This window comes from Henningerozyma blattae, chromosome 4 (genome assembly GCF_000315915.1).
Source record: "Henningerozyma blattae CBS 6284 chromosome 4, complete genome".
NCBI lineage: Eukaryota > Fungi > Ascomycota > Saccharomycetes > Saccharomycetales > Saccharomycetaceae > Henningerozyma > Henningerozyma blattae.
Genome location: NC_020188.1, coordinates 347816 through 360803, shown reverse-complemented (window position 1 = coordinate 360803; position 12988 = coordinate 347816). Strand labels below are relative to the sequence as shown.

General features: G+C 31.5%; 7 protein-coding genes across 7 annotated transcripts; 5 read left to right on the top strand and 2 right to left on the bottom strand.

The window, feature by feature from the left end:
- Positions 1-156: 156 nt before the first annotated feature.
- Positions 157-1170, top strand: UNG1 (uracil-DNA glycosylase; the record flags this gene model as incomplete). Its single annotated transcript, XM_004180123.1, has 1 exon — positions 157-1170. One exon carries the CDS (start codon positions 157-159, stop codon positions 1168-1170), a length of 1014 nt encoding a protein of 337 aa, XP_004180171.1.
- Positions 1171-1863: 693 nt separating this feature from the next.
- Positions 1864-3621, top strand: TBLA0D01440 ([histone H3]-lysine(79) N-trimethyltransferase; the record flags this gene model as incomplete). The annotated part of the gene is made up of 1 exon (XM_004180122.1): positions 1864-3621. The coding sequence occupies one exon, from the start codon at positions 1864-1866 to the stop codon at positions 3619-3621; it is 1758 nt and encodes a 585-aa protein (XP_004180170.1).
- A 394-nt stretch (positions 3622-4015) lies between these two features.
- NSE5 (Smc5-Smc6 complex subunit NSE5) lies at positions 4016-5677 on the top strand (the record flags this gene model as incomplete). Its single annotated transcript, XM_004180121.1, has 1 exon — positions 4016-5677. The coding sequence occupies one exon, from the start codon at positions 4016-4018 to the stop codon at positions 5675-5677; it is 1662 nt and encodes a 553-aa protein (XP_004180169.1).
- Positions 5678-8804: 3127 nt separating this feature from the next.
- ECM11 (Ecm11p) lies at positions 8805-9755 on the top strand (the record flags this gene model as incomplete). Its single annotated transcript, XM_004180120.1, has 1 exon — positions 8805-9755. One exon carries the CDS (start codon positions 8805-8807, stop codon positions 9753-9755), a length of 951 nt encoding a protein of 316 aa, XP_004180168.1.
- Positions 9756-9883: 128 nt separating this feature from the next.
- Positions 9884-10443, bottom strand: RPS17A (40S ribosomal protein eS17; the record flags this gene model as incomplete). The annotated part of the gene is made up of 2 exons (XM_004180119.1): positions 9884-10291; positions 10441-10443. 2 exons carry the CDS (start codon positions 10441-10443, stop codon positions 9884-9886), a joined length of 411 nt encoding a protein of 136 aa, XP_004180167.1.
- A 550-nt stretch (positions 10444-10993) lies between these two features.
- Positions 10994-11434, top strand: RPS18B (40S ribosomal protein uS13; the record flags this gene model as incomplete). Its single annotated transcript, XM_004180118.1, has 1 exon — positions 10994-11434. One exon carries the CDS (start codon positions 10994-10996, stop codon positions 11432-11434), a length of 441 nt encoding a protein of 146 aa, XP_004180166.1.
- A 273-nt stretch (positions 11435-11707) lies between these two features.
- On the bottom strand, positions 11708-12568 carry YOX1 (Yox1p; the record flags this gene model as incomplete). The annotated part of the gene is made up of 1 exon (XM_004180117.1): positions 11708-12568. One exon carries the CDS (start codon positions 12566-12568, stop codon positions 11708-11710), a length of 861 nt encoding a protein of 286 aa, XP_004180165.1.
- Between the last annotated feature and the right edge of the window lie 420 nt (positions 12569-12988).

Here is a 12988-nt window from a genome sequence, read left to right as displayed (position 1 = left end):
CGTTATGACTTGGAATTGATATACCTCTCAGGAAAATATTAGAAGTTAACGTGTTTCAGCGAATTTTTAAACATGCCTGTTAAAGTTTAATAGTTAAAAGCTGGTTTAATCTTCCTTGAGAATATCATAAATATTAAAATCACAAATAAGAAAGTCATGACTACTACAAAAAATACTAAAAAGAGGCAAATTACAATAAGTGAATTTTTTGGCCCAAAGGAATCTAAAAAAGTGAAAACTGAAAAACATACAAAAACCTCTGCACAAAACCTTGATTCGAAAAATAATGAGAATGAAAAAAATTCTAAAAGAAAAAGTGGAATCAATCTACCAAAAAAAAATTATTTCCGCACCCCATTGGAACCAAATGTAAGCAACTTATTAGAATTAGAACTAACAACTCTTGATAACTCATGGTTTACCAGGCTAGAAGATGAAATAAAAAAACCTTATTTCATTAAATTAAAAGAATTTTTGTTAAGGAGCCAAAAACAAAGTATTATTTTCCCTCCTCCAGGTGATATATATTCCTGGAGTAGATTAACGCCATTTGATAAAGTTAATGTTGTCATTATTGGCCAAGACCCATACCATAATCATAACCAAGCACATGGTCTAGCATTTAGTGTAAAAAAACCAACACCAGCCCCACCATCGTTAAAGAACATATACAAAGAGTTACAAAAAAACTACAATGGTTTTGTTATCGACAATAAATTCGGTGATTTAACTCCATGGGCCAAACAAGGGGTATTGCTATTAAATACTACCTTAACAGTCATGGCTCACAACGCAAATTCTCACTCGAAACAAGGCTGGGATATATTCACTCGTAGAGTTGTCGAATTACTGATAGAGGACCGTGAGAAGAATAATAGAGGCCTTTGCTTTCTACTGTGGGGAAGTAATGCAATTAAGCTTGTAGAAAATATACTAAAATCTTCCAAAACTAATAAATTGAGAAATCACAATATTAAAATATTCAAATCAGTTCACCCCTCACCATTAAGTGCAAGCCGTGGGTTTTTTGGAAATAACCATTTCAAACAGATTAATTCATGGCTTTACGACGAACAACATTTACCAATGATTGACTGGTCTGTTGTTCCTGATACAAAATTATTAGAAGTTGAGAAGGCTAATGCTGAGCTACGTAATCCTACAAAATAGTAATTGCCGGCTATAGTAAATTTTTTTACTTATAAACCTTCTGTACGTACTTAAAAATATATATATGTGTAATTCCGTAACATACACACCTATTTTCATTCATAACCCTGGCTAACTAAAGATGTCTTAACTCTTTGATTTTTCTAATATCTCCATACTAGAATTAAGTGCCTAGTCATTGTTTTTTTTTTTTCAGCTTACTACTCGCGCTACAAAGTAATGATTGTAAGCATCGGTCTACAAGAATTTCAGCGTCTATTAAAAAATAAGACTTACCGCTGCGACATCATAGGCAGTTCAATTAGTTTCAATTACTCAAAGGCTATTAATTGAAACATATTAATACTATCGAACTGTTAATAAAATTAATTAACCTTTTAGACAAGAGCTAAAATAACTCTTGTAAGACCAAATACGCTTTTATTTTTTTGCATTTTAACATAAATGGAGGACAAAATTCTCATTTAAGAATTTTTGATAGAATACCATTAATAAGAAGTAATAAGCTTAAGGATATATACCTGTTTACAAGCTACTAATTTTGCTGAACGTCCTACTTCAAGCAGCATATTAGTAATTAAACAGTCAGGAAAGATGGATAGCCCAAAAGACAATAACAAACTACATTGCTTGAATTTAGTCAACACTCAAAAGGATTCACCGTCTTTCTTAGAAGATAAATATCACTCATTTATGTCTTCTAATCATGAACCTCCAGAAGAAAAACCTGAGAGCACTAGTAGCAGTGATAGTGATTTAACCTCAGTTTCTCAATTAGATTCTGTTAGCGAACAATCAACTGAGATTGAGGCGACTCTCCCTGATAGTAAGCAACTAAATACTGAAACCAAAACAGGTACCATTTCTAAACTTTTAAATGATGAAAAAAGTGATTGTTCAGAGATATCAGATAAAGTAAAGGAGAAGCTCATGCCAGTGCCAGAAAGTTCCTATAGGGACTCATCATCCACAAGTTTAGGCAACATACAATTTACCACAAAGCGTCCCAGGAAAGTTGAGCCAAGTATTATTTCAAGCCCAGAAATATTGAATACATCAATGAACGTTGAAACTGCAAGATATTCACAGCTAGAAAGTAACAATACTACTACTCAAACAACAAAACCTACCGCTACCTATGCCACTTCAATTTCAAAATTATCCAGTGCTCAAAATTCAACACCAAATATAAAAAATAAGCCTTTAGCTAGACTATTTTCCGAATATAACGACGCACATGAAGGAGAACAGAGCAGATTTGTTGAAAATTATAAAACGATGATACAACTTCATTATAAAATGTTTGACCTTGACTATATAGAGTCAAAAGCAACATTCATGGGAACATTAATCCCTTCAACGATGTTAACAAAGCATTTTACTAATTTATATGAGCAAAAGGTAACGAAAATAAAACTTATACCGTCTCCATTATTTATTGATTATGAAGAAGATTACGACATTAATTTTGAAAATATTGACAAAAGATTTAATCCTATGCTAGAAATTGGTAAGATAATTGAATATACATACTTAATTTTTCTTCCGGAACGATTCAAATCTAATTTTGAGCGTAATATTATAACACCTCTAAATCTCTCATATGATAACCTTAACAAAGAGGATTTTATAAGGATTGTTAGTCTGCATAATGAAACCTTGAGAAAAATTCCGAGAAAAGAAATTTTATCACAGCTGAAGAATATTAAATCAATACCTCAATCATTTATCCATGACTTTTTACAATGTGTCTATTCAAGAATAGTTACTCCAAGGGCAAATGATTTAAAACATTATGAAGCTTTTAGCAATAATGTTTATGGAGAACTGCTGCCCAAATTCTTATCTGATGTATTTATGCAATGCAATTTAAATTCAAATTCCATATTCATTGACTTGGGATCTGGTGTCGGTAATTGTGTAGTTCAAGCTGCTTTAGAATATGGCTGTAAATTAAGTTTTGGTTGTGAAATTATGAAAAATGCCAGTACATTAACCGAGCTACAACAAGTAGAGCTAGAAAATAGATGTAAACTATTTGGAATTCGTTTACAAGCAATTGATTTTTCATTAAGAACAAGCTTTGTAAATAACGAGAAAGTTTCCACACTTTTAAAGAAGTGCGATGTAGTACTTGTGAATAATTTTTTATTCGATTCTGACTTAAATAAACAAGTAGAAAATACCTTGAAAGACCTGAAAATTGGATGTAAGGTTATCTCTCTAAAAAATTTGAGGCCGTCAGGGTACACAATAGACTTCTTTAATATCGAATCAATTTTAAACCGACTAAAAATTGAACAATTCAAATTAAATGAAGATTGTGTTTCATGGACACATAAAGGAGGTGAATATTATATTTCAACTGTACTAGAAGATTTTGATGAGACGCTATTTGATCCTAGTAGAAGACATAGAAAGACCAGACGTCCATCTAAATATTCGAGATAATAAGTTTTTTCGTAGCTCCAAATTGCCCCTTTGCCCTAAATCTTGGAAAATGCTATTTATCCTTGTTTTAATGATAAATTTGATTCTGCATTTATTTTTTGCTAGTGAACTCTAATTGCTAACAAAAAGTATCTTTTGTATTTTTTTATTCATATTTCTATAGATATTTCAACTGTATAATTATAACTCATAAAAATCTTTTTCTCAGCTTAAATTTTTATATATTCGATTCAATCTGCAATAAACAATATATTTATATTATCTTAAAGGAAAAATTCGATGAGATGCCGGAATTCTAATTTAGTGAAAAAAGTGAAGCAAGTTGAGTTAATTAACATAATAGATTTCTCTCAACTTGTATCCACTCAAATATCAATCACAATTATACAAGCTAATGCAGTGCTCATCTTCTCAAAGCTTTGTTTTGGGGAAGGAGAGGAAAAATAATCCACACTATTTCGTTGATCTTACTGAAGATATTTTAAATGTATTTGATATTCTAAACTCCATGTGTATATTGGAAAATTATAATGATTTACTGTTATATTTAGAGTCTAATTTAATGTCAATTGACCATAAGAAACTTGTTGTACCCCCATTTGATGTCTTTATGATTCTTCTTACAGTCTGTACAATTACTCCAAATTATAAGAATAATATAATACAAGAAAATGACCATTACAATACTACGTTAACCCTATTAAACAGACGTGTTCAAAATATATTAAAAATGTATATTAAAATTGTTAAAGATTTTAATACTAGTAAATATGAAGTCTATGACCTGGAGTTATTAAGGTGTCAACTATTTTTGATGGTTGATAGTTTAATACCGTCAAAGCATACCATATCTACTAACAATAATAAAAGGAAAAATAAAAATAATTCTTTGGAAGAAAATAAGCTTTTTTTCCCCAATAAATATGAATCATATGTTTATTGTTTAGATAAGAATATTGAAACCTTAGGTAATACGCTATTGCATCTTGTTTTTCATAAATATGGGGAGTTCACAAATTGCATATTATGGACCCTTGTCAATTCAATGTCTAATACCAATGAAAATTTCTTAACAACTATTGAAATATGGATACCTTTATTAAATATTATATTTGATATATTGGAATTAAGACATGAATATTTTATTATGAATGAATTACGTAAGGAATTGCCAAAATCTATATTTGATGAATTATCGGAAAGCCCACTAGCTAAATTATTCAAAATGTTCGTTGTTTCACATAATTTTTCCACAAGATTCTGTGAATATATTTTTATAGAATGTGAAGGTTTAAAGACTTCAAATTCTCTTAACTATCGCCCCCATCCAATTTATCATGGAGAAAATACTTTTAATAATACATATGTACAAAGAGTGAACTATTCTAAAAGATACAAGCTGGAAAAAAGTTTTATCTTTAGAAGACGCATAATTTCTCTTTGTTATAAACTTGTATCGGATCTTCCACGATCAAAAAAACTTTTAAGTGATCCAAGAATGAACAAGTCTACGCTTACTGATCATATTGTAGATTCATTACTCAAATTGCAAGATATTGTTGAATTCAAAACGTTCTTCAAAAGTGATGATCTATTGCAAGATATAGGCTATTTACCATATCTTGCACAGAAAACATTCTTTGTTATTAGAGACCAAGTGCTTTACCCAGAAACTCATAATCAATATCCAACATTTAATAGAGATACAGAAGAATGTAATTTTGTGGAAAATTTCGGAGAAGATGATAAATTCCTAGAAGAATTATTAGATTTAGTTGAAGAAAGTGAGGATTTATTTACGAATTTTAATGGCCAACCATTTGAAAAAGCTTTTTTATTAATTGAAAAATCCAAGATATGCTTAGTCACATTAATAAAATATTTTTTATATCTAGAATGTAATGATACAAGTGATTTAAACCATATATTAATTGATTCATTATTAAATACTTGTAAATCTTATGATGAAAAATTACTTAATAATATTGCAGAGTTGGATTGTAATATATCACCTTTTAGCTTATTTTCAACTCTAAATAATTTATTTCATAAGTAAGACTAAATATAACTTTATCTCATGCTGATACACTCACATTCCCTAAAAAAATTAATGCTAAAGAATCGTAATAATAACTATTAAGCTGTTATAATTATTGCATTATCGCAAATATAATAACAACGACATTAAACGGTAATAATAACGCGCTTTTATTACACATAGTAAACAGATTATCGAAGTAATTTCTAAAAGTTAAATGAACTCTCTTTAAATACAAAATTTGCCTTTTAGCATTGACAGTTTTATAAATTTTGAAGATAGGGAAGCAATATCCTGGTGATACATAATACAAGATAACCAGGTATAGAAAATACAGTATTACATTTCAAGGAACAGCGGAACTTACTCAATGCTTAATTTAATACGTTGTAAATCACCTTTGCATGAACATAACAACATTTGTATTATACATACTCAATCTAAACGAATAACCGATTTTTTTGGCTCTATTTTTATTTTATTTTCCCCAGTAATAATCAAAAGGTATACTTTTTATGATAAAAAGAGATTAACAAAAAACTGTCAAAAATGCTAAACTAATGATTTAGTGACATAATACGGTAAAACTAAGGCACTTCTCTTCTAACGTTCGAAAAAAATATAAGCTTTTGTATGGGCATTTTTTAAGGAAAACTCCACGGTATAAGATGATTGGTAGAAATGCATGTACAAAAAATATGATAAGGGCAATCATTACGAAATGTTAAAGTTTCCTAAAGGCTTAGAAAGTATTAGTCAAACTTGCCAATAGCTGGCTAAACTTTCTTACCACTATTTTTTTTCTTCGCATATTTTTTTATTTTTCTGTCAGATATACTGATTATTGAGTAATGCTTAGAATAATGGGTAAACATGTACTTTTTTTTATTTCTTTCTTTTCTTTTTTTTTTTNTTTTTTTTGCCTGGTACATTGGTTGCTTTACCAACATAATTAAATTTGACATCATCAAAAAAACTGATCTAGAAAGCCCTAGGGAGAGATACTTCCTCGCTGTTTATAATCTAAAATAGTAAACTTTTAATATTTCATTATTAGAATGTGGTAAACTAGAATCTAAGCTTTTCGATGATGATGTCCGGTAAATTTCCAAAAACGGATAATCTCATTAAAAAAGTGGGGAGAAAACTACAATTTTCGGTAAGTCCATAATCACTTAAAAAGTTTATTTTGTTGAAAATTCCATTTATATCAAGATGGTCACGTAACTACGAAAGATATGCATCTCCTAAATAGGAAATATGAAGAAAGGTGCCTTTTGGCCAATTTGGCAATTTATTTCCTCTAAAAAGAAAAAAGCAGAAAGAAAGCAGAAAGAAAGCAGAAAGAAAGCAGAAAGAAAGCAGAGCTGATTTCATTATTGAATATAGTTTGTTATCACTATTATTCCTTTTTAAATTTTTTTAGTTTGATATTTGTTTATCATTATTATTCAATATTTATCTTTTTCGTTTTTTTAGACCGTTTAGTTTCCTTTATGAGCCTATTGCATGATACGTTATTTGACGTAATATTGCCAATTAATCAAATCATTAAACAATTAAGGTAAAAAAACACTCACCAAAAATAGTATGCAGAGCTTTTCGCACTCAAATGTTTAATAATAGCAAATATCTTGTCTAAAGTATCAATCCTGATATCTTCAAGAGTGTCAGTACGGTAAGTTTTACTCATCATAAGGCAAGTTATGCGAAGAACATAGTTTCCGGGCTTACAACAATAGAATTACCTTCTCCATCTTTTTTTTCTGCATGTTGTACTAGAAAGTAACTTTAATGAAATGATTTTGATTTTGATTATACTATCTAATTTGTATACTGAAATACTAATATATGAATATAGAGTAATTAAAATGCACACTATTGAATTTTAATATATGGTTGTTCGAAGTTTACTGTCAGAATTTGTCTGTAATTCCGTACTACCTTGATCAGCGGTATTAAAACGAGAAATACACATTCAATTACTTAGTTGCTTGCTTAAGTATTTGGGTATAACTTTCCTTTTTCTATCAAGAGTGATTGGCACATATATCCATGCTTAATGTATTGTATTATCCTGATAGATATATTATTTCTTAGCGTAATTTCCCTTTTAGCTTCATAATTTAATCAAGCAGAAAATATCAGAACTGGGTTAAGATCATATATATATATTTTTTTATTATCGATACCGTTTTAAGAAGGAAAAATCAAATGATTAATAATAATAAGATGTTTTATAACGAAACAGCACCCCCCCTCCTTCAAATACGAAACAAAATTTATATATAAGCACTTGTTACTTGTAACAAAGTTTGCAATTTTTGTTTTATTGTCCTTGTATTGAAAAGTAAAAGATACCAGGTTACGTTATGTAACCTCACAATACATAATAGAATTTAATTCATTTCCAAAATAATGTTTTTTAACACAGGACCCCTCCAAAAAAGAGCAACAAAAATATCACAGATTATCGGTTCATGAGTTACGTGGCAAGACAAAACTATTGAATATCTTTAACCTTTGCTTGTTGTTCTTCGCCCCCTATTGTGTTTACCTCATTATTTCTGGTTTATTGTTTATATAACCTTATCAATTGATTGAATCAAGATTTTTCATTTAAGCTGGTGGAACAGAATAAATCAAAATTTTTATCGGTTAATAAAGTTATAAGATTAAACAAAAAAATTTTTTTTTTCTATTCTTTTATTTTTATTGTTTGGGTTGGATTAAAACGAAAAAAAACAATCATACAGGTGGAACTATAATGGTTTGTTTTGTTGAGATTCAAATATAATAAAAATTCTGTAACATATTTATTTGTTTTTTTTAGGTACTTTTATTTATATTTTTTTGGTGTTGATAGATATTTATAGAGTTTATTCAAAAAAATATAATGTTTCTTTTTTTTCTTTTTTTCTTTATAGATATTTATATAACTGAATAAAAATCATATCTTTCATAAGAAATTGCTTCACATTTTTAATTTTTTTATTTTTTTTTTATTCCGGTGGGGGCGGGCGGCTAAATTAGACAACTCCGAAATAATTACATATATTAAAAAAAGCAAGGATTTTCCTGGGAAATGATCTAACGACTGTAATTACCATACAAGTATAAGAAAAAAAAAAAACAACGTCTAATAATGGAGAATAGTTTTGATAAATTCCAATCATATGCTGATAATTTTGAAATTGAATCACAGAATGAAAAAAACGTTTCCCCAAATAAAAATATTGTTAATGAAAATCCATTAAGTTTAACATCACCAAATAAACTTATTTGCAGATCTCCTACAAATCGATATTTGAAAACTAATAATAATAGTAATAGTAATAAAAAATTAGATGAAAATCATATGGTGACTAAACTCGATCATCAAACAACCAAAGAACAAAGAAAAAAGAAAATTGAACAATATTTATTGAATCCAGGATTAGTAAGTCAAAGATCATCGAATAAGAATAACATTAAATATAAAAAGCATAATCCTAATAATAACACTAGCAATGTGAAATTTGAAACGTTGGATGAAGAAAATAATGATATTTTTAATGGTAAAGAAGAATTTGAAAAAAGTATACCTATGCAAGAAAATAAATTGATTAAAAAACCAAATATTAAAGAAAAGAAAAAATTTAATTCCAATAAAAATAGTCCCTTGAAAAAAACCTCATCTGGGGACAATCACAAGAATGAAGAAACCATTCAAGATCAAACAATCAATATATCACCTCATAAAAGCCCTGGTCCATATAATCCAATTGAAAATTTAATCTATGAAAGATTAAATGAATCCAAGATGAATGAAGACATTTTTGTAGAGCTTACCAATGATGAAGATCGGAAGATTTGTCATGATATTAGTGAATTGAATTTAATGGATTGGATTAAATTTAGTGAAGAAATTATGAATGAAAATCAAATGATTATAAATGAAATAATTCAAGAACGAATTAATATTAGTTTAAAATTCCAAGTGATTACCAATTTAATTAATCAAAGAGCAATGATTTTGAATAAACAAGGGAAATTGATTGACAAAAAAGTAGAAAGAGTTAAAAATTTAAGTAATGAGATATTAAGATCTTTATAATACTATTATTATTACTATTAATATTTTGAATTTAAATTTTTATTGTGTGAATGAGCTAAGAGAGAAAAAAAAAGAAGTTATATATATATATAAATTACATAAGAAAAATAATGAAATTCCTTCCCTTCTTAGGCTCTTCTTCTGAAACGTCTTTCTCTTTGAGCAGAGACGTTGGTGACAGATAAAGGTAATTTCAAACCCAAAGTCTTGACCAAGTCGGCGGTTTGTTTGTCGACGTTTAAGACACCGTTGTGGTTTTCCAAATCCAAAGCAGAAACTTCTGGAACGTATTGATCTTTTCTTTCTCTTTCTTCTTCTTGTAATTTGAAAGAAATACCTCTAACTGGACCCTTTTGGATTCTCTTCATCAAATGGGTGGTGTAACCAGCAATCTTGTTTCTCAATCTTTTGGATTGGATGGTAGCGATTTCGTCACATAATCTCTTGTTAGTTTGGAAATCCAAAGTTAATTTTGGATAATGTTTTTCAATTAAGGCTTTGGAAGCACGCTTAACGGTTTTAGTTCTAACTCTACCCTATTAAAAATGATAAATAAATAAAATATGAAATGTTTGGGACATTAAAATGATATAAATAAAATTGTTAGTATTATGCGAGGGGGAAGGAGAGGGGGGGCGGGTAGTGTGTGTTTAATAACAAAGCAATTCAAGCATTTTGTACATACCATTTTTGATAATTGCTGATTCGAGGGTTTGTAAGAGGGTTATAGTAATAAAAAATTTGATGAATATTTTTTTAATATACAAGGAAGGACCTCTAATAGAAAGGCGTTAACGTAAGCATGAGGCGATAAAATTGGATTGTGAATGAAAATTGGATATTGAAAAGAGAAAATGTCTTAGGAGATGGCATCCCAGGGAACTGGCTGCCACAGGGGGAGAGAGAGAGGAAGTGTAGAAGGGGGAATGAGAATAATTCTGTCTAGCGTTGAAATTTTGTTAGACAGAAATTTTCATCGGTAGAAGGAGAGTCCTCGTGGGGAAATTTCCCTCTGGAAAACACTATTCCTGCTCGCCCGTGCACCATCGGGAAGCGGTGACGCAAGTTTGGAAAAAAAAATGAAAGATTGGATAGAGAGGATGATGATGATGATGGTGGGAAGGTTTGGATTGGAAAACGTTAAGAATTTGATATGAAAAGAAAAAAATTGGTTATTAAAATTGGTAACACACACGTTATTATTTGAAAGCACCCCGTACAATAAGCTAAGTGTCAAGATGTCTTTAGTTATCACTGAACAAGGTTCTTTCCAACACATTTTACGTCTGTTGAACACCAATGTTGATGGTAACATCAAGATTGTTTACGCTTTGACCACCATCAAGGGTGTTGGTCGTCGTTACGCCAATTTAGTTTGTAAGAAAGCTGATGTTAATTTACAAAAGAGAGCTGGTGAATTGACTCAAGAAGAATTGGAAAGAATTGTTCAAATCATGCAAAACCCAACCAACTATAAGATTCCAGCTTGGTTTTTGAACAGACAAAAGGATATCAATGATGGTAAGGACTACCATCATTTGGCCAACGGTGTCGAATCCAAATTGAGAGATGATTTGGAAAGATTAAAGAAGATTAGAGCCCACAGAGGTATCAGACATTTCTGGGGTTTACGTGTTAGAGGTCAACATACCAAGACCACTGGTAGAAGAAGAGGTTAGACGTGCGTTTAGTAGGTTGAAAATCTATATATACGTGTATAATTTATTTAGCTTTAAATTCTAAAATCATTTGTTTATCAGATTGGTTGGGGAGGGTATGTGTGCTTTGCAAGATGCAAACTTCATGCTAGATGTGATGCTGCAAAGCATGTAGATGATGATGGTTGTGCAGATTGTAATGCAAAAAATATTAGAATGTATAGAGGTATAAAGAGAGTGAATTATATAATGCAATAAAGTGCAAAGGGTGGGGCAGAGAAGGTGTGGAAATGATTAGCGAATATTGATAGTGGTGATATTGTTATTAATAAAATTGAGACCTATTCTTTTATTAGGCCCGTTTGTGCCGGAGTTTAGGCTAGAAGTGGGTGATGCGGAATTATTTTTCAATAATAATTTTTTATTGGCTTGTCTTCTATTTTGAAACCATATTTGGACCGTCTTTTCGGTCATGTTACATTGTTGGGATAGTTGGATTCTTTTGATCTTGTTTGGATTTGGGTTTTTATTGAACTCGTTTAGAAGGATGTTCCATTCTTTGGTGGTTGTTCTTCTTCTTTTGCTCTTTGGTTTTTCTGGCTTGGAGGTCGGGGTGAGGGAGTTTTTGAGAGCTGGGGTCTGTTCTGGGGGGGTTGGGGGACGGTCAATGCGGTTGTGTTTGCACTTGTGCTTGCACTTGTGCTTGGGTGTGTGTTTGCACTTGCGTTTGCACTTGCCCCTGCGTTTGCACTTGCACTTGCACCTGCGCCTGCACCGGTCGAATATGCATATGGCACCATGGGAGCCGCCAAGGGGGGGGAGAATGTTTGGATTAGATGCAAAGGAATATTGTTTGACACGTAACGGTCTTAGAGTGGTAGTAGCAGCAGAAGTTAAAATAGGACTGGAGTTTGTCGTGTAAGGTGAGACCATGCCAGGCGAACGGAAGACCGGAGGACTCTGAAGACCCGGGGTTGATGCAGGCGTGGCTGGTGGAGTGACATGGTGTAGCGGCGGCAAGGTGACTGTGGATGTGTTGATATTTTCTTGGAATTGGGGGGTCGTTAGCAAGGCGCTAATGGAGGGCACACGGCGGGGCAACGAGGTGTGGTTGTGGGAGTGGGAGTGAGAACGGGGCTGCGGATGGGAGGTCATTGATGGGATGATGTATGGCTATGAATGGGAAGATCAAGCACAAATGACCAAGCACAAACGACCAAGCACAAAGCACGAGGCAGACGCGTGTTTCGTCAAGGATAGCTCTTCTATATATATGACAAAATTTTTGCGTTTTTGGCACGGCTATTGGCAATACAAGTTTGTATGGCAATCTGGTATGCAATCTGGCATGCAATCTGGCATGCTGCAGTCGGGATCTCGTAGCCAGATTCCGCGGCGTGCTTGCCTGTGCCTGGGCCAATGCATATAGAAATAGAAAAGTGAAATGCAAACGCATAAAGAAGAAAAAAAATAAAAATAGCAGGGCGCAGACACGCCCGCAGCACCCTGCGCTTACACATCGGGGATAAGATCGCAAGCGACGATTGCGCAGGCCGAAAGCGGAAGGCACCGCCT